General features: G+C 46.1%; 5 protein-coding genes across 5 annotated transcripts; 3 read left to right on the top strand and 2 right to left on the bottom strand.

Moving 5' to 3' along the window:
- Window positions 1-3,138: 3,138 nt before the first annotated feature.
- Window positions 3,139-4,122, top strand: EI90DRAFT_3017372 (uncharacterized protein; the record flags this gene model as incomplete). The annotated part of the gene is made up of 1 exon (XM_039057085.1): window positions 3,139-4,122. The coding sequence occupies one exon, from the start codon at window positions 3,139-3,141 to the stop codon at window positions 4,120-4,122; it is 984 nt and encodes a 327-aa protein (XP_038914691.1).
- Window positions 4,123-6,699: 2,577 nt separating this feature from the next.
- EI90DRAFT_1451978 (uncharacterized protein) lies at window positions 6,700-7,343 on the top strand. The gene is made up of 4 exons (XM_039051799.1): window positions 6,700-6,866; window positions 6,955-7,022; window positions 7,079-7,107; window positions 7,166-7,343. The coding sequence occupies exons 1-4, from the start codon at window positions 6,846-6,848 to the stop codon at window positions 7,303-7,305; spliced, it is 258 nt and encodes an 85-aa protein (XP_038914690.1). The 5' UTR covers window positions 6,700-6,845; the 3' UTR covers window positions 7,306-7,343.
- Window positions 7,344-7,351: 8 nt separating this feature from the next.
- Window positions 7,352-9,840, bottom strand: EI90DRAFT_3017371 (uncharacterized protein; the record flags this gene model as incomplete). Its single annotated transcript, XM_039057084.1, has 8 exons — window positions 7,352-7,896; window positions 7,954-8,373; window positions 8,428-8,876; window positions 8,929-9,189; window positions 9,246-9,474; window positions 9,527-9,635; window positions 9,703-9,786; window positions 9,838-9,840. 8 exons carry the CDS (start codon window positions 9,838-9,840, stop codon window positions 7,352-7,354), a joined length of 2,100 nt encoding a protein of 699 aa, XP_038914689.1.
- Window positions 9,841-9,891: 51 nt separating this feature from the next.
- On the top strand, window positions 9,892-13,403 carry EI90DRAFT_3063273 (uncharacterized protein). Its single transcript, XM_039060719.1, has 5 exons — window positions 9,892-10,371; window positions 10,423-10,803; window positions 10,853-12,188; window positions 12,241-12,745; window positions 12,796-13,403. The coding sequence occupies exons 1-5, from the start codon at window positions 9,984-9,986 to the stop codon at window positions 13,246-13,248; spliced, it is 3,063 nt and encodes a 1,020-aa protein (XP_038914688.1). The 5' UTR covers window positions 9,892-9,983; the 3' UTR covers window positions 13,249-13,403.
- A 40-nt stretch (window positions 13,404-13,443) lies between these two features.
- Window positions 13,444-15,473, bottom strand: EI90DRAFT_3125467 (uncharacterized protein; the record flags this gene model as incomplete). Its single annotated transcript, XM_039063830.1, has 6 exons — window positions 13,444-14,096; window positions 14,143-14,416; window positions 14,468-14,542; window positions 14,592-15,118; window positions 15,173-15,254; window positions 15,318-15,473. 6 exons carry the CDS (start codon window positions 15,471-15,473, stop codon window positions 13,444-13,446), a joined length of 1,767 nt encoding a protein of 588 aa, XP_038914687.1.
- Window positions 15,474-24,861: the final 9,388 nt, after the last annotated feature.

Raw genomic sequence — 24,861 nt, 5'->3', positions numbered from 1 at the left:
CATGTTTTCTAACTGGCACGCTACTGCCAGTTTGATTCTATAATTTATGTCATCATGATCAACGACTGACATTGGGCCCATCCTTATGGTCCCAACATTGACTTCCTCACCCTCTGAGTTGGGTGAGTATTGAGGTCCCTCGTATGGGTCCTCTACTTTGAAGCTTGATGCTCCAGAGTTACCAGAGTTGTTCTCTGGTTTTTCGTCTGATGAGTCTTCCGACTCTTCTTCTGATGCGTTCATGATCTCCATCGCAGCTATGCACCTTGGTTTTTCATTGCTCGTTGCATTATGTTTTGGGCAATCTTTCGTTTGCCCTATTTTGCCACATTTGCTGCAAATTGGGACTGACTTTTGGTCAGTTTTCCTCGAGTTTTTCAAGGATGTATCCTCTTTCCATCTGGATTTCGGCTCTTCAGCCTTCTTTCCTATGGGAGAGCTCTACCGTGGCTTGTGGTTGCCATGGTGGTTGTTTGGGTATAATATCCTGATTTGTAGGCTGAAGACATCTTCAGCCCATTGATTATCTTGTCTACACAAGATATTGCTTTTAAAGATTCTGTCATGAGCGATCATTTCCCTCTTCCATTCAAGGGGAATGTAGTTTAGGAACCTGGCGTTGAAGGACACCTGGTCTGGTGGCATCACCATTTGGGATGCTGCTTTAGACAGTTCTAAGTAGAACTGTTTTAGGCCTTTTTCCGCTTCGTATTTAACGTTGTGGTACTTCTTTGTTGCGTTCAATGCAGCAGAGGCTTTAATGAAGGTTCTCATCAATATGTTGAGAACTTCGAGGAACATGCCCTCGTCTCCTCTGAGGAGAGTTTCGTCTTGGTGTCTTATTCCAAGGTCGAATGTGGGTCCCCCTAATCCGCAAATCAAGCAGTCCAGATGGACTTTGTTGAATTGGCGACCTTTGCATCCTCACGAGGTGAGGAATCCCAGTAGTTCTGTGAACCACTGCCAGAACGATTCCATGTCATTCTCCCCTGACCATTTCTTGTCAGGGAAAGCCAGCCCATTTTTTAGAGCTTCAGGCTTCACTCCCTCTGGGTAGTGGGTGAGTATTCTCACTTCAGCCATTCTTATGGCCTTTTCGTACCATTTCTCCAGGTACTCCTCTTGCTCCCCTGCCTTCATGGGGTCGCTATCCAATGGAGATCTCTCCTTTGGGGGGGGGGATTTTCCTCGCAGTGTTTCTTTGGTTTCGGGCGAACTCGCCTGAAGTTGTATTTGGATTCTCTCATTGTTTTGAGAGAGTGTGGTTGTGTTACCTCTCTGTTCAAGAGGTTTGTCGAAGGTGGATGTTTGGCCAAACCTTTGGTATGTGCCGATTCTCCTCCTAATTTCTGAGCAGTGCCTTCTTTCAGCATCGTCTTCTCCTATCCTTGGGAGAAGGATCTCCTTAGCGTCTCTGTCAAGTTGCTGATGATACTCCAGTGTACTTTCACTGGTGGTTCTTTTCGTGAATTTTTCACGAGTTCTGGTTTTGTCTTGGCCTGTGGCCCAGGGGTATTTTTTTTGTTTCCTCACTATTTTGTGAGAAGTTTATCTCCTTCAGCAAGTCCATCTGCTCACTGATTTTGTCAGTCAACGCATTGATTGCATTGGCCATTCTTTCTAGAGTTATCTCTAGACAAGCCATGCTATTGTGGCTCGTTTCCTCGATCTTTTTTTGGATCGAGTTTATCATGTTTATTATGCACGATTCCTGGTTTTCCAGGAGGAAGTTTGGTTGGGCAAGCAGTGACTCTCCCCAGTTGACATTGCCACTTCTGGGGGTTCCAGAAGGGGTTCTTGGAGTAAAAACTCCATGCTTGCTTTGTTTAGGCAAGGCCATTGCGGAGGGTGCTTCCCTTTCATAGAGGGGTCTGTTCGCTGGTTTTTCCTTACTTTTCCATAAGGCTTCCTCAGTGAACTCCCTCATTTTGGTTCGCCTCCTCTTCATTATCTCGGAGACCTCCTCCGAGGTTGGCGACCTTGCCTTGTCTGGCATGGCGTGGGGTAGTGTGAACAGCAGAAGTTCTTTTGGAGCTTCTGCGCTCTGGGAGATCCTGCTCTCAGGGCATTTTTTCGCGCCTTCTTGGGCTTCCAGCCTGAGAAGAAGTTGGTCTTCATTTTCCGTCCTCCATTTGGATGGAACCTGGAACAAGTCCAGTAGTTTTTTGGATAGCTGACGCAGAGGTTCTTCCCTCTGTTTCCCTTTGTCTGCCTTTGGGGCTTGACTTGGGGACATGGGGGAGGACTGGGGCCCTGGAGTTTCCTGCGACTCTATCCAATCAGCTTTTTGGGCTGATCATTCGGTGCTTACGCGTTTGTTGCGCAAGTCGATCACCTCCTGAGGAGGTGAGGGATCTTCCCCAGCTTGGGTTAGATTGATATGACGTGGAGTTCTAGGGGTATTGGGCCCCGCACTTACTCCACATAAGTTTTTATAACCTTCAGGGGCCAGCCCTGAGGTGGTTGCTGTTTTCAGATCGTGTTGATCCTCATCGTCGTCTGACAATGGCTGTTGATTTGAATCTCCCATGATGGGAGATTGCGGTTTCTTGATGAACTGCTCGTTTCTTTTTATCATCACTGCAGATGCAACCTTGCCCTTGCAGGCGTGTTTAGGCACCATTGGTGCTACCGAGTCAAAATGTTAAGATTGATAAGTTTGGTGGGTTGTGTTGTAAAACACACCTCATACACTTAAAAAAGTGTGAGGTCTCAGTGGGTAGCTCAGCACACAGAGCTGTAAGTGATACAATGGTGTGTATTTTACAGTAGTGTGTAAGCAGTTAACCGGAGGTTACCACTTACCCATGTGACTATATGTATCTTTTAATTACATATGGCTTGGGGTTCGGGGCTATTGCCCTGACATCTCTCTTGTTTTCTTGTTTCATCTTGCATGTCTTAGCCTGTTTTCATGTATATAAGGAGTTGACCAGTGAAGACGGATTCTTCAACTGGTCAACACAGGTTGCTGACCTCAATTGATTTCTTGTGATTTTGTGATCTTCTGGCTCATGATCTTGCTTCCCATGATCTCATGACTCTCGCTTCGCTCCATTCCATTCCCACACTCGTTAGCGCTGAGAGGTTTGTGACAGTTTGACCAGTTCCAACAACACACAACTTCCGGAGCAGATCATGTCTTTCTCGGATCTAAATATGTCTGCAAGCTCAACTCCTGGTCCCAGCAATCTGCTGGGTGCTCTTCCTGAAAACTCTTCTACTGTGCTCAATCTGGAAGTCTTGCTGAACCTATTACAGCAACAGATGGTCCAACACCAGGATCTAATGGCTGCAATCCAGGCACAACAACAAGACCAACAAACCTTGATGAACACGGTTCAGATGCACCTTCAGAATTCTGCACCCATTCCTGCTCTAGCTCCTGTTGTGGCAACTTCTAATCCCACAGCCAAGTTCCCTGATCCAACGGCTTTTACGGGTAAACCATCTGGGGTCCACTCCTATATTGCCAAAATCAAGTCTCACTTCATGCTCTACCCAAATCTGTTCAATTCCAATTTGCCCAAACTACGTATTTTGGTGTGTGGCTCAAGAATGAAAACTGCATCGAAATGGTTTATGGGTGTCACTCATGCCGATGCTACCTTGCTAAACGACTTTGCATGCCTCAAGGGAGCCTTTGAGAAACATTTTGGAGATGTTGATTATGTGGAAACTGTGCATCGAAAGCTTTGTGCCCTTAGGCATACTGCTATTGGGAAGGCCGCCAAGTATGCTGCAGAGTTTAAATGCATCAAAGTTGACTGCCAGCATTCCAATTATGACTATAGGTCGATTTATTTTGATGGACTGCACAATACGATCCAGGCTTATTTGATCATTGATGTGCCTGATAACTTGGACACATTAATGGCTAAGTCAATCGAAATTGACCTGTGTCTGTTCAAAATGATCTCTCACAGAAAAATCAAGATTCACACCAAGTCTCAGCCACCTCTCAATCCTGAACTTCTTGCTCCATCTACCCAACCTCTTACTCCTAGTGCTGTGAAACCCAGCCCTGCACCGTCCCTTCTGCCTCCCAATCCAAATGGTTCCGGTCCCATGGAAATCGATGTTGTAAGAATCACTGAAGCTGAAAAGAATCACCATCGTTGAGAAATTTTATGTTTCTATTGTGGAGAACTGAATCATAGAGCCACAAATTGTGTTGAGAGAGCTGCAGATTTTGTGAAGAGGGAAGATAGAGGTGGTTCTGTCTCTGTTAGTGCTTAGGTCTCGTTGTCTTGCTCTTGCAATTCAGTTCCAGATATGATCATTTGGGCTCCTCTCCCTTCTCTGACATCTTGGCTTTATCCTGATCCCTCTCAGTCACTCTCACCAGGTTCCTAATGTGTTTTGGATATATCATGGGAAAATTTTTTCCACATTTTTCGAAAGAGGGAAGATAGAGGCAAAGAGAGTCGCCTCTCTCTTGTTCTTCTTGATCTAATTGGTTGGGACTCATGTTCCATTCTTGTCCTCCTGTTGCGACTCTGGTCATTCTGGTCTTGGGACTTTAGTTCCATTCTTGGCATCTTGTTGCAATTCCAGTCGGTGTTGCATTCCAGTTCTTGTCTTGGCTCTGGCCTTTGGGAAAGTCGAAATCCAAACAATATTGCAATGCTTCTGGCTTGTGGTGTCTCTCGAATTCATGATGTTTTCCCACATGAGCTTCAGCCTTCTCAGCAACCTCTTGTCCACAGCTCCCATCCCACCTTGGCTCCGGCCTTCTTGTCCTTGACAATCTCGTGCATTCTCAGCAACCCCCCGGACTCTCAGCAACCTCCCGGACTCTGACACTCACGGTTCTGTGACTTTGCTAGCAAAGATTCTATGGAACAGCCTTCTTGTCAAGCATACAACATTATGATCAGATTTTGCTGATCTAATTTGTGTATTTGCTGACAGGGTCAAAAGCATTCTGTAATTATCTGCGAAATCACAGAACTTTCTATGTCATTTTCCCATGTCTCTGATCCAACTCCGACATTCCCCATATTCCCCTTGCCCCCTTGAATCCTGACATTTACTCCATGAATTACTTCATGAATCAGCATTTACTCCATGATCCTTCTACACCGTGACACCTCAGCGCTTTGTGGCAAATGCAAGTACATTTTCCCTTGGCTCCTTGATAACTATTTTGGTTAGGGCCTTGAGGATGTGGGCCTCGCATTTTTGGAAAGAAGGAAGGTAGTGTTACAGTTAAGCTGTAACCCCAAATGGACGTCTCACATGTCTTGCCTATTTCAGTTCCATCTCAATTCATGTAGCTTTGCAACTACCTGTATGACTCGGATGTCTCTCTTGTTTTCTTGTTTCATCTTGCATGTCTTAGCCTGTTTTCATGTACAGTATATAAGGAGTTGACCAGTGAAGACAGATTCTTCAACTGGTCAACACAGGTTGCTGACCTCATGTGATCTTCTGATCTTCTGGCTCGTGATCTTGCTTCCTGTGATCTCACAACTCTCACTTCACTCCATTCCATCCCCATGCTCGTTAGCACCAAGAGGTTCATGACAATAACTTTCTTCTCTCACCTCCCCTCGCTGCTCAGGTATGTTGTACATAGTATATACAAATGACATGTCCTCACTTCCCCTTGCTGCTCAGCTGGAATCCCTATCACAATCCGCTTTGCTGGGTTCCCCCATTGAGACTGACCTTGTCCCCCTCAGCCTCGGCTCTGGCGGGGGCTCAGGATCCCTCGACTTAGAGTCTGAGCAGCTTGGTACCCTGACACCAGGCATGGAATTGGGTCATTCCCCCAATGGTCATTTGGATGATAAGGCATCTACCCACAATGGTTGGGTGGGTTTTGTTCCATTGGGTGAGGGGTTTGTTATGATTGTGGGCCAGGGGTCTTTATGATTGGGTTTGTTCCCACATTGGGCCCCTAGGTATCTCATGGTTTGACTGTCTTTTAGGATAGTTATTGATTCATCTAGTCTGTCATCCAAGTCTGGTGAAAAAGGCCTTTTAGGCCCCTGTCAGGGTCATGCATGCTTGCAACAAAGGATGCCCCAGAAACCTAATTGATATCAAAGCTGGGGGACATGCCCACACCAGCACATGGTCATATATACATGGTAGAGGCGGTAACTAGTCAACTAGCTAATAACTGGTAGTATCGGATCAAGAAAGATAGAAGATCATGCGGCATCATAACCGACAGCTGCAGATCGAATCAGATTGGAGATGAAGAAGAAGAAGAAAAGAAGTAGAAGCTGATGGAGATATGGGTCATGTGGCAATGTGCTACTTATGCTAGTGACCCGAAGGCGTGCCCTGACAGCCCCATGCAAATGTCCTGAGGTCCCCCCTATAAAGTGTTGGAATATCAACACTCATCGACAACAGCCAAGCTGCAGTGTGGATTGGGGAGTCTTTACTTTAACTTAATATCATCATGACTAACAATGACTATACCTTTTGTTTCAGAGTCGCGATACCATGCGCTCCCAATTTTCTTTGTCTTATATCGCCAGTTGTCACTGGCAATCGCTTTGAGCGATATTGGCTCCAGTCGTATAAGTTACGCTGGACGCCGTAATTTTTCTCCCTCCCTCAGTTCTCCATTACGAGACTGAGGTGATACCATTTCTTTCCTATCTGTGTTTGCGCATAACTCATTGTATTTTCATGTTACAGTTATGCGCGATAGGTAAAATATCTTAATATTAGTTCTCCATTACGAGACTGAGTTACACGCGATAGCTCCTATCTCATTATAAAGGCCCACATAGTGGTTGTCCAAGGTGCGGAGTGTGTGCGTTCTGAGCGTGAGAGCGCCAATTTGTCACTGCACTGCCACTGGACACGCGGCTGTCACATCTATGGCGAGCTCGCAGACTGAGGTTTGTGTGAGGAAGATGCAGGGGGTGGTTGTGTCTCCCGACCGTAAGCGCCAACTCTGATAAATGCTTTCATCGAATCACACGTCAGTTGCCCATAGCTCATGCTACTATCGAAAGCATCCAGGGCGCAGTTGGAACCAGAGCAACCCCTCAATCGTACGCTCACATAATTTCATGCCATATGCCCAATTGAGCAGATTGCCATGCACCAGGACCGCCATATTCATTTGCACGATGAACGGCCAGTAGCATTCAGCCTCAGAAAATTACGTTCACTGCAACTGACCCCAGGAAATCAGACTGCCATCGTCTCTTCCCAAGTCGCATTCGCCTGGGTGCCCATCGTCGCCGAGACCATGGAACGGAAGACACCGACAGCAAGGTTGTAACATGGGATGACAGTCCAACACCACTACCTCATCCCACTGACATGGGATGATTGCTGGAGGTTTACGCCCTCACGCTTACAGTCACCTTTCCATCTGTTAATCGTATCCCCTCCCGCTCCTGTGTTTTACGTGCTTCTTCCCTTTCTTAAACTGCTTTTTGCCCGATGAGACTTGTACAACAAGGGGTCCTTCGATAGGTCGTCCATCATTTCCAATGAGCTTCTGATGAGGATATAGCATCGTCCGCGTGTAGCCAGGGCCCAAAGTGCCAGGTCTACCCGATCCAGTAGCACGTGGTCGATCAGACAAGCCCGTTCCTGCACTGAAGAAATCTGCATCAATCTGTTGCGACTTCTGGCTCTGACCGATTGCATGTGTTGCCTTGTGCAGCCCTGACCCCGATACGTCGACGTAGGTATCTGCATTCTTCCCAACTCGGGTGATAGGCGCACGCTTCCTACTTGCTGCCACAAGGGCATCAAGAGCAAATTGTTGCTGTGCAGTGTTAAATTCTTCTCCCGACGCTCTGGGTGGTGGATGACAGAACAGAAGTCGGCCTTCAACGTAATTCTTGAGTACGTAGCGCGCCGCACGAGCCTCGTCAGGATTTCCTTGACCTGACCTGGAAAATCCTCTCGCAACTGTTGGTATGCACGATTATGTCGTTGAGAATCGGGTTCGGGGTTCAAAAGACGCACTTGCATAAGCCTTCAACAAATCATCTGCATGTATCATCTTTCCGTCTCCTCCCTCGTCCTCGCCCTTCCGCCGTATCTGCAAACCATAAATGCCTTCCAAAACCTCGGGCCATATCCTCCTGACCACGAGCTCTACTGGTGCAGTGTACTCCCTTAGCTGATCGATCGGCAGTACACCGTCACAGACCAGTTCTGCCTTGGTGGTGGCAAACTGAGGGAAGACTAGACCGGGACAATCGCAGAGCATAATGGAAGGAGAGAGATGGATAGTCTGGAAATGTTTGGTCTTCCCAGGAGTGGAAGAGACAGACACTTTTTTCTCGCCTATGAGAGCATTGATGGTGCTCGATTTCCCGACGTTAGGATACCCTACCAAGCCAACCACAAGTTTGTGAGGTGATTCACTGTTCTGAGCAAAACCTGTAGCAAAGGATATTAGGGCAGAATTTACAAGAACTTAGACCGTGTGCTCACTTCGCAAGTCCGGGGCAGATGTAATGAATAACTCTTCCAATTCCAACACCGAAAGCACTCGAGCACGGGGGTCTTGATTTTCAAGCTCCGATTCTGCCTTTGCTCGGGCCCACGCAGGGATGTCTCCCAAATATCCCTCTGACTCGTCATCACTGGCGGCTCCCACTACATCCGACGTGTGTGACGCATCAGAATCTACATCATCAACAGTTGGCTGAGACTTCGCCTCCCCGTTGTCGCTTTTCTCCTGAAATATCATATTCCCATTTCCTTGTTTACTGTTGCCCTTGTGTTCATATCCCTCCGTGCGGGTATTATCATTTCTGGATGGTATTGTTGCAGATTGCAGTTGAGCGGCGCGTCGAGCTTCTTGTGAGGCATTTGCATTGGCAGCCGAGAAGAAGGCGTATCGAATTTTGTTCTCTTCAAAGTATTCAGCCCACTTCAATCTGAAACCAAGGTCCCCATGAGCATTTAGGCAAACAACATCAGTGGAATCACCTTTGGTCTGCAGTGAGCAAATCTGCCTTGTTCAACAGCAGCAGTGTACGCCTCAAACCCTTACCCGTACCCATCTCACCCTCTGGTCCCTCCACATCATCAACGTATTTCTCCAAGTCTTCACAACGGAATCGCAACGGATTGCGCGCGTCGGCAATCTGGACGATGAGATGAGATCGCTCCAGCACACGCCAGAGTTGCCTCCAAACTTCGATATTGCGCTCAAATGGTGTGAGAAGGAGGTCGTGTGCTTCTTGAAGCCTTTAATCGTCTAGGGTCAGCGACGTAGTCACGGATGGGAATTCAAATGATATTACTCTGCCAGATTTCTTCTCCAATCAAGAAAAGCATCCTTTTCTTGGCGATCAATATCTTTGGGTGTCATGTTTCTCGACCAAGGGGGTCGTCTAGGGACCCGAAGGTTTTGCTGAAACTGCGCATGCTTTTGTAGCACGACCTTTTCTTCATCCAGGGAAAGGAGGAAGGGGTTAGCTGCGGAGGACTTCTTGAGGCCAGGTGCTGTAATGATGTTTATGCTTCGCTTTTCTGCAGATAAGGCTCAAGCCCAAGTGCTATGTGCTGTCCAAAGGCTGCTCACCAGCAGTGAAATCGGTGGCAGCAAGTTGGGCAGTATTCAGGAATTCATCCAAATCTCGTTCTTGAGTAATTGATTGCAGGTTGTTGCGGTGATTAACGTCGTCTTCAGACTGGTGTGAAATTTGACTGGATGAGATGCAGCGTCCTCGCTGGCAAAAACGGTCGGACTCGGCGTACATTGTTCAAACGCTTCTCTTTTACTTCTTTTGCTCTTTTGTTTAGAATGGCACGACCCAGCCCAGAATTCTTTGATTTGGGGGGCTGCATAACAAAATATCAGAAATATCCGATTCCGTGATGGAGAACGCTGACCATGGTGGATCTCAGGGAATTCAATCGGTGGCTACCGAACTCTTTCCAAAGTGGGCTGTCATTTATTTTGGCAAACAAGCCTACCAGTCATCGCATACCCAGCTCCAAACGTTCTGGAGCCCATAGGGATAGAATCAGGCTGGTCCATGGCGGATGTTGGGAGGCAGCCCACTGTTATTAGGTCAGAAAAACAAAGCCGCTCATCGGCCGAGGCGTCACGTCGTCATCACAGCCAGCATTCACAAATAACTGCTTTCTCCTCACGGTCTCTTGGGTCGGGAGAGAAGGACAGCTCAATGAGAGGAAGCCCCGAACCCGGGTCATTCGGCACTGTTGCGAAGTCTAACAGGAGTCTTATTGCGAGTGTTGACCGATCTCGAACAATGTCTTCGCAGGGGAAGCCGAATACCCCGTCTTCTCCGTGCACTCCCGAAGGGCAGAAACGGCGCATGAAGTCCCGCAGATCTAGCGGAAGATGGAATGACTGGCCAGTTGATTTTGGCCTTGGTCTCCTTGATGACCCCTTTCACAATGGTGCGCTACACAACTGTCCTGCTCATCTCTCCTTATATTAACGTAGTGTAGACCCTCTCCTTCAGGCACAAATCGCGGAATTGCACCGGCGTGTTGAAAGCATTAATCCCGCTGCCCTTCCAACCCTTTCTCCACCCTCTTTGACTGCAGTTGAATCTGCATGGATAAATACGCCCCCTTCCCCTCGGCAAACTTTTGAGCCTACCAGGCCTCCCACTAATGCATTCATATCTAAAGCCGGAGATTTTGGACCTGTTGACAGTAACTTATTCTTTGCCTCTGAGTCACCCAAATTACGACAAGGGACCCATCGTCGTCATTTGGGCGATCTTTTCTTGGGGATCAAGGAGAAAGTCTCCGGAAGGCACAAGGAAGGGATAGCCTTTCAGCATTCTGATGACACCGGTCAAGCATTGTGTTATCTACAGGCCGGTGAGAATTTCACCCCTTCGATGTGTGCTAATATATAACCGATCTGCAGAAAACAGGATTCGTGCATATCGCGAGGCACTTCGCCCAAGCACTATTGAACGTGCCCAGGCAGCGAGAGCTCAGTTAGAACATCGTTATACTCTGATTTATTCCGCTATTGCTCGACGCGAACGACCCCCAAACTTGCTTGATGTAATAAAGTGGCGCAGAACTACATTCGAACTCCGCCGCTCAATTAGTCCGCGGCTTGTCCTTCCTACTGGAAGTACGCACCTTTCTGGACCCCTGAAGAGCCGCACTTCTGCTAGTGCACCTGTTCCGTTGAGAACAATTGAGGAGGCGCAGACACCTTCCCCGTACGCTGTCGAGTCGCACCAGCTTCAATGGTTGCCCCATCTCGCTACTCTTTATCTGAAATTTCTTCAGCCCCTCCATAGCCGGAAGGAAATGGTCGACTGGCATGTCACCGCTCAAGCTGTGTCAGAGTACGTCCAGAGAGATCAGGATTTAGAAGACCACTGGGCCAATGATTACCCTGGCTCTGTGGACCTTCCTCTCTATGGACCTTCTACGTCACCATCCCCATCAAGTTCAGGACAGCAGGTTTACATGATTTCAATGCAACCACCTGTAGGGGACATGTCCCCCCGCAGTTCATCCGACCGTGAAGCTTCACGGAGAATCAATCACAGAGGTTTCCATTTATCGTTATCTGGCATCCGGCATCTGCCCAGAGCTGGAGTCTCACGGGCCAGTCTCTCGTCACCCCAGCAGCCAAGGTCCTCGCAAGAATTTTCTCCATCGAGCAGCAGAAGGGATCTTGGGTACGTTCCCGGCCCGGGACTAATTCGCACGCATGTTAGCGATGGTGCCGATGTTTCTGATTTTTCGGGATCAGACGGTGAAGGTGACGCAAACATTGGCCTGCGTGACGACGGCGTCCTCGCTATCATTCCACAGTCAATTTCCCGCAGGAGCACCCAGCCTGATCAGATTCTCTCTGCCAGCGAAGATGATCCGGCTGGAAAATCTCAGTCGCCGAGCAAGGCTCGTTCTCCAATGGGCCGCTCCAGTTCTCGTAGGTGGGTTGGGCCACTCATAGCCCGGTTAGCACTGCCCACCCCCAGCGTGGCTAGGAATAATGCCCAGATTTCTGACGATCCCCAAAGTTCGCCCGCTGGAGAAATTAAGCGGATGGAAGAATCGTCTCTGCCTGCCCCTACACCGACTCCCGGGCCGGTGCTGGACCATCCCTTCACAGCGAATCCAATTTCCAGATTCTCGCACACAATACCACGTGGAGAATCTGTGGCACAGAAAGGAGGAAAGATCCGCAGAGAACGTATGGAAATGAGGCAGAGGAATATTTATGCTATGCGCGCCTCGTTAGTCGTAAATATTTTGCGCCCCAAAACGGATTGCTCATTCTCTTCAAAGGCTCATTCAACGATTGCACCTGCAGGATCACAATATTACCACCATCACATCTATGGCGTTAACTCAAGTCGCAACCTACGTGCAGCTGAAGATGCTCATGGATTCTACCTTGGGTGGTGAAAGTGACGATGTTATTTCTGACCTTCTTCATGCATTCGCTCCTATACCTGATTCTTCCCCACGGGAAGGTGCCTCCACAAAGGGAACTTGGTTGGATGTGGACATGAGGCATTACAGGCGAGAGGAGAGCCTCACGCATCTACAGAAATTCTTTGAATCCAGCCCTACTCAGCCTCCCTGGTCGCATCCTCCCCCTATACACGAACCTGCGGCTAGCGTGATGACGATGTTGCAGGCTACCGCTGGACTAGAAGAATATTGGACATCTGTTGCAAAGGAGTTGGAAGAACTTAGATTGCTTCAGGCTAAGGTGACGGAATCCATGGGTCGAGTGTTGCCCTACTGCGAAGCAGCGGCGATGAGAATAGATACGGCCTATCCTGAGGTGCGTCCTTTCCTTCCACCTCACTATCTCCCTCAGAGTTTCTTGCTCAGCTCGGCCGCAACATCGACCTCGCCCGTCAACTATCCGCTTCTGGCCAAAGTACCCTCCCGTACATCTCCTCTCTGCCCCCTTGGGCACGCGAAATGCTGGCTCCGGTCATCGAGTATACACTCGAACTAGTTGGCTTCATTATCCGCTGGCTTTTATATCCCATCTGGCGTGTTTTGCCTCGCTGGGTTCGCGTCGCATTGACTTTCATTGCTGTCATTACCCTCAGCGTTGTCGCGATCATGTTCAGTTTAACTGGGAAGTACTGGAGTCTGAGTTACTCGCTCGGCCTTTGGCTCTCGAATTTCGCTTTGTTCCGTTATCCTGTCCTGGTGTGCATCGTAATCTTCCGGGCTTTCGTCAGTTTTTTGCGTCGACATTGGAAAAATGCCGCGTTTGTATCGTCGCTTGTCATATTTTGGTATATCACGACCCCTCAGCTACACTCCGGCTAATCCTGTCCATCTAATTATTTGCTAATTCCTCATCTGTTCAGATTTCCTTTTTTTTTCACCCGCATTCTTGCACTCATTCACAATTATATACCATGCCTATGCATACATACATACCATTGTAGCTTAATCATATTGTATCCATTACTGAAAACATCACAGTACTATAAACTTGACATCGCAGGGTCTGCCTGGGATTTATGCATGTGGTTCCTCAAGAGTAGGGTCGATGGGCATTGGTTTTGAGGTTGGAGCAGGAGCAGAAGTAGAAGTAGAGGCCGGGTTTGGGGGTGTGGGAGTGACGGGGGTCCTGTCTGTCGAAAGCGGGACTCTTGGTAATTCTGGTGAATGCACTCCAGGAGTTGTGATAAACGTTGATCGAGCCCATTCTTGAGCGGACTGTGCATTGTAATACCCCGGGATACCATATGGTCTTGTTGGATACGTCGAACCTGACGCTGGGGTAAAGTACGGGTATGAGGATACTGTGCCAGCGTAAGGATAAGTTGGCGGTCTTGAAGGGGAGGCGGCGTTAACTGGAGTATGTGTGGACGCACTTGCAGAACCAGAAGTAGAGGCGGCAGTGAGATTTGTAGGTGTTCCCGATATACTGCGGTATGGTGATTGCGTATAGACGGGGGCGTATGGGGGTCGCTGCTGCGGAGGTAGGTATGTTGAATAGTAGCTGTATGTGTGACCCGGTGTTGTGGTGTGAGGGGGTCGTGGGACAACTACTTCCACTTGGAGGCCTGGTGTTGGGCCTCGAGAAGCAGCAACGGAAGCGGCATAAGCCTTCGCTGAGGCTCGAGCTGCTTTTCTTGCTTCAAAAGCGCACAGCCGACACATAGGCTCTATGAATGAGGTTAGCGGAGTCCTCTAGGACTAAATGATGCCTACTATATCCTTCCCTCGACACGTCATCCGTCTTGCGTGCGATAGCTTTACTGCAAACGGTACATGTCACTTTTGTCCTTCTCTCGTATTTCTTTGTTGATGATCCCTCAGTCGCTATTATAGTAGATCCCTCCGCAGCAACAGCCTTGGGCACTGATTTCTCTTTGTTCGCATTTGGTGGTGGCCTACGCTTGGCTGGCGGGGCAACAGGAGTTGGTGGTCCTATTCGCAGCGCTTTAGCTTGCAGCGGAGCAGGCCTTATTTTATCTAAAACAGACTGATGGCGCTAGTTGTGATCTCATCGAAGGCTATGACAGAATGATCATACCTCCTCGATTTCATCAAACAAGGCTCCGGACGGAAGACGATGTGGGGGAAATACTCGTTGGAATTTGTTGACCGCCTGAACTAGCATCATCAGGACAAGAACCCCCAAAGAATGCGCCATGTACCACCTTCTTGAAGTCCTCCTCTGCCTTACTGCGCTTTGATGGAGACGTTGCATTTATACGCCTATCTAATGCCTCCCAAATGGAAGTAGTGCCTTGGGTGAGTCTTATGTTGACTGGCTGTTTGGTGCTAGCATTGGGAGTACCAGTTGGAGTCGATTCAGGAGGGATGTCCAGTAGAAGCGAGAGTAAAGTGAACACTTGACCGCGCTCAGAAGCTCGCTCAACCACGGCACCGTCTAATGGCAATAGGAAACGTTCCGCAGAGTTCTCCCTAAGCTCGATGATGATGTCTGTCCTGAGCAAGAGAGTCGGAGGCGCTGAGCCCGCAGAAGTCAGTGGTTGGTACATGTTGTCCCACTGCACCTCCATGAACTTCGTGTCGAGGAAAACATGCGGTCCTATCTCTACATCACATCTTCCCAGAAAGACAAGACTATGTGGGGGCTGGTGAATATCAATAGTGGTTTTCCCTCGATGTCGCACAGAAAATTTAGTTAAAGGAGGGTTGTTGATCCACCTTGAACGGGCTGAAGAGTAGGCGTTCATTTCAGCACTCGAGAGAGCGTGTATAAGGCGCCTACATTGTCTCAGAGTATGTAGAAGCACAAGACTGCAAAGCAGTGTGTCAAGCTTTCTGGCCGTGGTGATGACACTGCACTGATACTTGCCTCTACCATCAACGGCTAGTTAGTCCAGCGAACGGTGCAAGGGACTGAACTGGCATACCTCTGGAATTGATTTAAGAGTCTTTGTGGCTTGCTGCTCAGCGTCCTCGCCCCGATTGTCTTCTATCAGACTGGCATCATCTTCGCCTTCCTCCCATCGAGGAATACTACCAAGTGGCAGTTTTATAACTGTAGGGGCTGCCGCTGCAGTCGCCATAGGATTTACTTGGCCCCTTTGTGGTCTGGATATGGGAAACTGTCAGTGGTCAAAAATTACCTTGCTTGCAAGGCAGACTCAGTGCCAGTCGCTCACGTGAGTTTCGCCGAAGTAAGCGACTGGCGCAATAAGCTGTTATTGTTTGTTTAACTCGAGTGTTTTGTCCTCGATAATAACACAGATATGGCTACTGAATTGCATTGGATTGAATCGCCTGAACTACGAGTTGTACATAAGTTGTGCAATGCAATTTCAGTGTGAGTGCATGCGGTCATCAACCCAACCCATTGGGAGCACATTGAAGGTTGTGAAGTTAGTACCCGGTGTGCACACGAGATTTAATGGTTTATATATTCATCAGCAAAAGTCCGTTATGCTCCAGAGCATCAAGAGTGACTGGAGCATGTAGGAGACAAAACAGCAGATTGGGCACTCCTGGAGCCAATAGTGTTCTCCTGGGAGGGGGTTCAGGAGCAGCTGGGAGTGGTGATGTGTTGTAAATCCGGAGTTCCAAATATGGCAACCCGCTTCAGCGGTTCACTCGCAACCCAGATGTAATATAGAAAGAAATATAACTAAAATACACACGGCGCTCCAGTGCCCATATTTATACTTCTCAACAATATTCCAGGCTCTTCTATGCCCAGCGCTTATGCAGGCACCTAGTAACCCCTAGAATATTCCCGGATATTCCGGTTCAGTTTCATCATGTGACTTGTATTCCAACATGATGAGTATGCAATGTGCCAGGAGCAGTGGAAGGAAAATTTTGGTCTCTAAAAAGTTGAAAAAAAAAATATAGGGAAAAAATCAAAAAAAAAATTCAGGAACTATAGTGCCTTTGAAGTGCTTTCAGGACATATAACAGCGGTTTTGTGAGAAAGTGGCAGTCGAAAAGTGAAAGGGTATTGAACCCTTTTGTAAAAAAATATCGACAAAATGAGTAAATATTCGGAATTTTTATTTTCAATTCAATAGAAGCACATGTCAATATAGCAAAATAAGCGCCATATCAAGGGGTGTCGGTTTCTTGAATCCTGTACCTCATGTCCAATTTTAGGAATTGGCACATATGAGAGTACCCTCCCCCCCATTTAATTCAATTGGTATTTGCCGTTACGCCGATTACCATGGCAAGCATTACCCAATCAGGCCTTCATCCGAATTCCAGGTCACTGATTTTGAGGCAGAGGGACTCAAAGCAGTCTGGAATGGCCATCATACAGCAAACAGAGCAGAGACGAGATGGAGGAAACAACTTCCGGCTCATTTTAACATCTCAGATGCACATAGCTCACAAGTTGCACTAAGGTCCATGATTCTAATGGAGTCCTCTGCTGTATGATGGTCAATTAGAACTTCAAGATCTACAGACCTTGAGGCACAGTCTAAATTGTCTCAATGGGTACCCAAAGAGGATGTCAAAAATATGGTCCCAAATGACATGCGACCCTCCCCCAATCCTGGCTCCCCCACTCTGAACAATAGCCTTCCTCCACCTTTGACACCTGCTAATTCCCTGAATGCCCCTGCTTCACAAATTACCATGGAAGAAATCGCAACCATTGTTCAATGTCATGGGACTGGTTGTGAAAGAGTTTGGGTTTGTACATCTGTCATGTACCTTCAAAGTATCTTTAACATTCTCCTTAGTTTCACTGAGCATGTCAAGGGCTTGGCTCATACATTCCTCCTGGATGGAGTTGTGGGTCACATGAGATTGTTTGCACCAATAAGTGCATAAAAAAGCATTGAATTCTCTTAGTTAGACTCATAAATGTAGCATATGAATTGATCTAAAATGGTATCCAAAAATAAGATTGGACAGCAGTTGTGCCACCCCCCCCCTCCAACCTGGGGTTTGGCAATGGCCGAATCGACACCCCTTGCGCCATATGGCCATTCCACATTCCCTGTTGATGATATATTGATGGACCCAGCTCTCTGGCACATGTTAAGCTGCTCAGCTCTGTAGCCACCATTGCTGTCTCATGGGTACTAGCCACACCACACCAGACACAAAGCGGCTCATCACCCTAATGTCTCAAACTCTTTCCCCCAAGGAGATTGTGCAGGCCACCCATATTAGTGAACGCACAGTGCAAGAGGGCTAGTGGCTCTCTATGCTGACTAAGCTCATGGGGCCAAACTCTCCTAAAACTTCACTTTCTCTCTAGACTTTGCTCGACTCTCGATCCTTAACTCCGCATGGTGAGTTCTCCGGGATTTCTGCAAGGTCTGGGCTCAGTGTCCACTACTCACTCATTGTGAGCTAGATCACTGCCCTTATTCCTACTGTTGGAATTCCACACACTCACTCCAACTCTAGCACATCCTAGGACCTTGGAGAATTTGGGGGAGGGGAGAACTTCTTTGCAAAATCCGGTATGTACAGGATTATATCTAATAATTATTTTTAGAAAGCATAGATGGGAAATATTGGTGCCATATGGCACCTGGGTACCTTATTAGGCGAAATAATAAAAAAGGGTAACAGTAACAATAAAAGAAAATCAATCAATAACTGAAATGATGGCAAAATATGAAAATATAAGAAAATAAGCGATTTCTCAATGGATTTGCGGAATTAAGAGCCGAAATTGGAAATGAAGCCGGAGATAACTTTCACACAGCTGATAAACATTTTTACCAATTTATTAGACGCTGTGGGAGCGAGTGAGGCTGGAATTCTGGGTTGCTGCTTGAAATTCCCATGCCTGCACATAGAAATAAAAGCCAACTGAATGGCAAGGTCTGAAAGTGTCTATGAACAAGCAGGGAACTACAGAGAAAGATGTCCAGAAAGGTCTGGAGCCTGGAAGTTGTAGTCTGGAAGATTGGGGTTGTAGAAAATATCAAATGATAAAACAATAAGATTATCAAGACCGGAGGTAAGATAGGAATGAGGAGGTACTGGAGGTGAGGAGGTACCAGAGGTAGGAAGGAGGATGGAATGGCAAGTTGGGATTCATCAACAACAAGCAAGCCCATCTCCTTCGAACAAGAGGTCTGAGGAGGTGGAGGTATGGTGGTAGAGGTCCGGAGGTGATGTGGACATAGGTGGGTGGCAGAGCGGGAGAGAGTCGGAGGAGGAGGTAGTCCTAGGGTTGTTGGCATCGACTGGAGGCAGCAGAGAGAGATTGGGAGGGCTGGTGGAGGTCATAGGAGTTGTGTAGGGATAGAGCGGAGGGAGGTGGAAGATCTGGGATATGACAGTTACCCCAAAAGACTCATGTCCAAAAAAGTATTTTGCATTTTTCTTGATAATTTACTGGTCAATTTAGTCTCAAATTGTATATTCTGGAAGCTATTCAAATGGGCCATCCATTGGTGTAAAGTGTGTTGACACCATGGGAAACAGCCCTGACACCCCTCTGGACAGTGGCCAGCATTGTGCACAGACAGTGAATTTGGACAGCCACAAGTGTTTGCAGACTTGTGTTGTAGGTGGGATAATCGCTGAAGGAGCGGAGCTGGATCACCTTATGTAACCAGTTTCCTACAGCCAATAACGATATTAGAGTTTGTGCTGATTTGCTTACTGACTGTGTTTTGGTTGTGTCAGGGTCATGCATGCTTGCAGCAAGAGAAGTCCCTGAAACCTAGTTGATAGCAAAGCTGGGGGACATGCCCATGCCAGCACATGGTCTTATATACACGGTAGAGGCAGTAACTAGCCAACTAACTAATAACTGGTAGTATTGGATCAAGGAAGATAGAAGATCATGCAGCATCATAACCAACAGCTGCAGACTGGATCAAACTGGAGATGAAGAAGCGAAAAGAAGCAGAAGTTGATGGGATCACAGGTCATGTGGCAATGCACTACTTACGCTAGTGACCTGAAGGCATGCCCTGACAGGTTGCCAAATATATAATTGTTCACTGTCTAAACAACAATAAACACCCCCCAACGATCTCACCTGACATATAGATCGTCTATGGATAAAATTCTATATTGACTTTACTATAATTTCTAGTCAATATTACACCTAGATATAACACTTTTCACTAGGATGTGATTTTCCTGATAATTTACTGAAAGAAAACTACTAATAAAATAATTCTGCAATAAATGTTACTCAATACAGGAGTGACCAAACTGCTCCTTCTATCGCTTAGAGTGCATGCTAGTTATCTAGCAGGTTCAGGATCGCTCACTTTTCTCCTGTGGTGTGATAACCAAGTATTACTGAGAGATTATTCAATTAAGAATTCCCTCCACCAAATTCTCACTAATTCTCACTATGACACTTTTGTTCAGCTGTGTCTAACTGACCCTAACTCACGCTTAGAGTGATGTGTTAGTTTTATATTAGCTAACAACTAATATTTGCTTTTATCTTTTGGAGCAAACAAACCAACCACTGGTGAGGTGAATTAAACTTATATTTCTACCTGAGGTTTGAGAGGGGGCAGAAGTGGCGGCCTTTTATGCTTTTCAGAGGCCTCTCTACTCCCATGCCTCGCACTAGTTACATGTGCTACATTTGTATTATAGATAGTTCTAGAATGATATAGGGGCTTGGGCTGTGTAAGCTTAATAATGGACTTAGGACATGACTCAGCAATAAGTGATTCAGCTCTTTGTCTTTTGGGCCGATCTCAGCGGGGTCTTGCAGTGCTAAAGCTATGCTCTACACTGCCTTAATTACGAATGGTTATCTTTAGAAATGATTCGGCTATAAAGGAACTTTCTGGACTGTTCTCTAATTCACCCCTTTTTGTGAAGCTGCATCATTACCAATGTTCTAGAACTTTCCCAATTCATTAACTGATCCGCGGACTTCTGAATCACTTTATGCTTATGATCCAAGATCCAGATCATCAATCATTCCTTTGTCCCGATTTATTTGAGCTTAGAACCAAAGGTTTTGATGAATCATGGGAAAATATACAAGATCCAGTTTTTTAGCATTTTCTCCCCTTCTGATGTGATCAAAAACTGCCCGTCCGCGCCGGGAAATACTCTGTCATATGGTATTTGGTCTGCCAGACTTCCGGGCATCAATATATTTCCCTTGAGTCACATTACTTTTTGTAAGAATTAGCAAACAAATATATATAAATTATAAGGTGTTTCGCCGTTTGAGCGATATCTCCATCAGTTTTGAAGCTTTTAGAAGAAACAAAAGCGTGGATAAAGTTAAGAAACAGTCCTTTCAGATGGTAAAAAGATTACAGTCAAAAGTCCTCTGGTTCCCAAGATATTCACATTTCTTTCCCAATGTTCCTTCTTATTCTGCCATCTATGTGCTATTTTCTTGTTGTAGGGATATATTCTTTGAATATTATATTTTCCTACACCTATGCCAGGTTCTAGGCATGCTTGTAGTAGCTTAAATCTCATGCTACATGGGTGTGGATAATTATAATGATCTTCTGATGTCTGTCCAGTCTCATAAAGATCATGAGATCTGTTAAACATTTGAACTTGTCACCTGATTGTTGACTATTCTGATACATCATTGTTTTATTCTTCGAATGTTATTTCTCCTACATCCCACATGCACAGACTCGGCTTGGATACTGAAGGGTTGCTTACTTGTTTGGGGATGGTAACATTCCGTTCCCCTGTTCGCCTCAGGCCTCAGATAGTCCATCTAAACATAAGCTTTAATGTGCTGTTGTCATATCCATCCCCGGCCATCGACTTCCACTCCCTCCGATCCCTCCAGTCTGCCTCCGCTCCTTCTTCACTAACCTCGGAGCTCCCATATTCTGCAATCACCTCAGTACCCCTCGATGGTCACCACCCCCTCTTTTCAATTTATTACCTACACCTCCCTAAGTACAGAGCCCCGAAGGCTTCCGGACAGCTCCGACGTCCACTAGCGCACTCCCGCCTCCACTGGGCAATACACTTGCTTGCCCTGCAAGCCCACCTTTGGGCCTATCCCTCCTTTCCGTTTCTGGGTTATTGCCTACCATTCTGTTAACCCCATAACCCGACTCGTCGGTAATATTCAATCAGCTAATGTCTAAACCCCGTTAGCTCTGCTCCGCTCGGCTCCACCATTTGTGGGCCCACCCTCGTTGTAACTATATATATACTCAACTTGTACATAGGTTACACCTCAGTAATAAAATCAACTAGAGTTTACCCCCTTCAGTTCTGGTTGCCAGTTTAGTAAGTTAGGGCACTGTCAGGGCACACACCCTGACTAGCCCGGACCCGGACCCGCGTCTGGACCCGCTTCCACCTGCTGCGCTTCCCACATGCGCACACGCTCCACGCGCCGCATGCTCCGGGCCCAGTTCCTACCCTTCATGTGACTTCCGGGTATCCCCGGAAGTTTTGCTGATATTGTGGCCACTGTGGGAAGATGAGAAGTTAGCTTCCTTCTCATCTCCTTACCCACAGTAGAGTTGTGCCCTGGACAGGGCTGGTTACACCACAGACTGTGGACCATAGGGGAGGATCATGGGGACCCGGGAGTCGTCCCCTGACAGGCACGGACGTGTTACTTGGCACAGGGCTGTAGGAGAAATAACGGTCAGACTATGGAAACCCATTATGGAAATATGCCAGATAAATCACAAAAAAAACCTCATATGACAAGTAGATATAAGAAAACAGAAGGACACGAATTTTTACGAATTATTATGACTATACGTGATAAATCGAAAGAAAGAAAAATAGCAAAAATACTTCAAGCTTACCATCAACGAGACGGAATTCCTGGGGGAATTTATAGCAAATATTAAAACAAGAATTAGGACAATCGACCAAGATTTGACTATAAAAACAATCAGAGAACCTCCACGGAAACTACTTTCCCACGTCCGCACACGTAGCCAAGGATGGAAGTACCACGGAACAAGGATTCCTCAGGAACTAATGCAAAATTCAAAGTCGTGTTTATAATAGGAAATGTAGATGTCCCCCAAACGGACCCAATGAGAGTAATTACAGGGGAAACTACCCATAAACGACGGAGATATGACTAAAACTCCTGCAAAACAAGGACAATATCTAAAAGGCAAGCGCGAAAATTAACCAGTAACGACCGAGACAAGCTTGATAGGCCATTAGAAAGGAAGGAATCTAATCTTAATCCTCCCAAATTTCATAATAAAAGGATCATGCGTTAATGAGATATCCAATAACGGGAATAGCGACATCAAAAGTCCAAGCTCAGGGAAAAGATGATGTTTGCGTAGGATCCATAATTAAAACATACAACGAAATTTACACGGAAATTATTAAAAATGGGGAACTATAGTTATGCAAATTTTCAGCCCAAACGGTCCAGCCGTTGTGAAGTTATACCCATGACGGGAATATAGAAATCCGCATCATGTGTAATGACACGTGAGGGTGGTGATGCGCAGGGAACTGGCTGTCGGAACCGAGATCCGCACTTCGGCAGATTGCGAAGACCAATTTCCGTCCAAATAAGGAAGAGCCCGGTCAAAACAAAGCACGGAAAGTGCAAAACAACCTTAGATCATGAGGGAAAATCTGAAATAAATCACAGAAGCCCATATGAAAGAAATAAAAACCCGTGCATATCATAAATCCCAAACAATTAAACAGAAACGGTGCCCACATACGAACGACTATGGGAATGACGCACGTGATTACCAAATGTGCGCGTGAACTTTTGCTAACTCAACGAATACCAGGAAATAGGACACAACCTTAGTACCATTGGAAAGGTGGGAATAAATGAAAATTTATGATACCAAGAACCTGAGAAAACATCCAGAAATGAATGAGATATAGGGACATGAAGTTAGAAACCTGAAAACGTGCGGGAAAACAGCTTCAAGAGGTCCAGAGTCCTAAATAAAATACATAAAAATATGATATCTTCAAGGACGACCTACTATAACAACTAACAATACATATGGAGGATTAGGATGTGATAATACAAAGGGGAATCAGGGAATATGAACAAAATTCACGAAAACCACTAAACTACGACGGACCATGGCGGGAATTTTAGGGAACGATATTCTAATGAGGTGGAGAGCTATAACACATTCGTTTGAGTAATTCTTGACTACTAGCAACTTTTTCTTTCAGTTTTAAACCTGAATAATTCACTCATTTACCATTTCAGTCTCATTTTAACTAAATGTCACTAAATAAAAATGGAATAAATCAGCTGAAGGTCTCAGCACAGCCGTATGCATAGTAATGCGAAGTTTGAATTCAGAATCATCGAGTCATAGCAAATTTAATGGTATATATAGGGAATTTGAAATAGGTAACTGCAGTGCAGCCAAGTTCTAATTAACCATTAAAATAGCTTAGGTGAGGGAGGACAATAAGGATTCTAGGCGCAGTCTGACCGCAGTAGAACTGCAGTTCAGCGCAGCAAAAGCGCAGTAGAACTATAGCATGAAAATTTCATTTTTATTCAGTTTGAGAAAAATACACTGTAAATAAATCCTGTAAATAGAAGGTAGAGCGTGAAAAAGGAAGGCGACCCAAGGAGTATAAAAGGGAGACCCTTTCTGCGACTTTTCGCCCCCCTTAGAGAAGTAAGAAAATAGAGTATTATTTTTCTCAAGCATTTCTGGTTGTCACTCCAGTGCGAAAAAGTGATATACAGTTAAGATTGCCACTGTAGTAAAAGGCAGCAATAAAGGAGAGAAATATTAAGTAGATATTTCAACAGGAGAGCTGGTTAACACTCCAGATTTCAAAGTGTAAACACAAAACAGTTATCTTGCTACTGTTAAAACAAGCAATAAAATAAGACAAAAATAAAACAAACCCAAGGGACACTCAAGACACAATCCAAATTCATTAACTGAATAGAATCTTTGAAACTTCACCAAGTAGAAGATTAAATTCAAGTTTAAATCCAAATTAAACAACGCTACACAGAATTACACCTAGACAAATTAATAAATTTCAATAAAGAAACAGCTCCGCAGGGCTCGGTTTATCTGTAAGTCAATTCCCAGGAACTTTAAAACTAACCCATAAAAATAGAATTAGCCAAAACACTCGGATTGGTACTATATTTACAATAAATAACACTAGTACACTTCCCCATCCTAACTAAAGAACCAGGGAACAGCTTGGTGGTGGTCTCGTTTGAACCTCCCAACTGACCTTCCTTCGTTCGCTCCTTCAGCGCTCCTGGCATAAGTCGCTGAGGCCGAAGCCCTCCGCCACGGAGACACTCCTTCATCTCAACCTGGTCTCTGACAGCTGTATATTCAACGGGGTAGAGGTAAAAGGCTACCAGGCCTTTACAACTACTCCGAGGTATATATATGTAATTTACATATCTTGGCACAAATAAATAAAGAAAGAACAGCATCACTATAATGGGAATTATAGCGATGCAACATAATATAAATATCACTATCATCGGAATTATAGTGAAGTAAGGTTAATCCCTTACAGATACCCGCTTCCATGATT

Source organism: Cantharellus anzutake, assembly GCF_015039405.1.
Source record: "Cantharellus anzutake strain C23 chromosome Unknown EI90scaffold_32, whole genome shotgun sequence".
Lineage (NCBI taxonomy): Eukaryota > Fungi > Basidiomycota > Agaricomycetes > Cantharellales > Hydnaceae > Cantharellus > Cantharellus anzutake.
The sequence above is the reverse complement of the archived record's forward strand: the minus strand, read 5'-3'. Positions and strand labels throughout refer to the sequence as shown.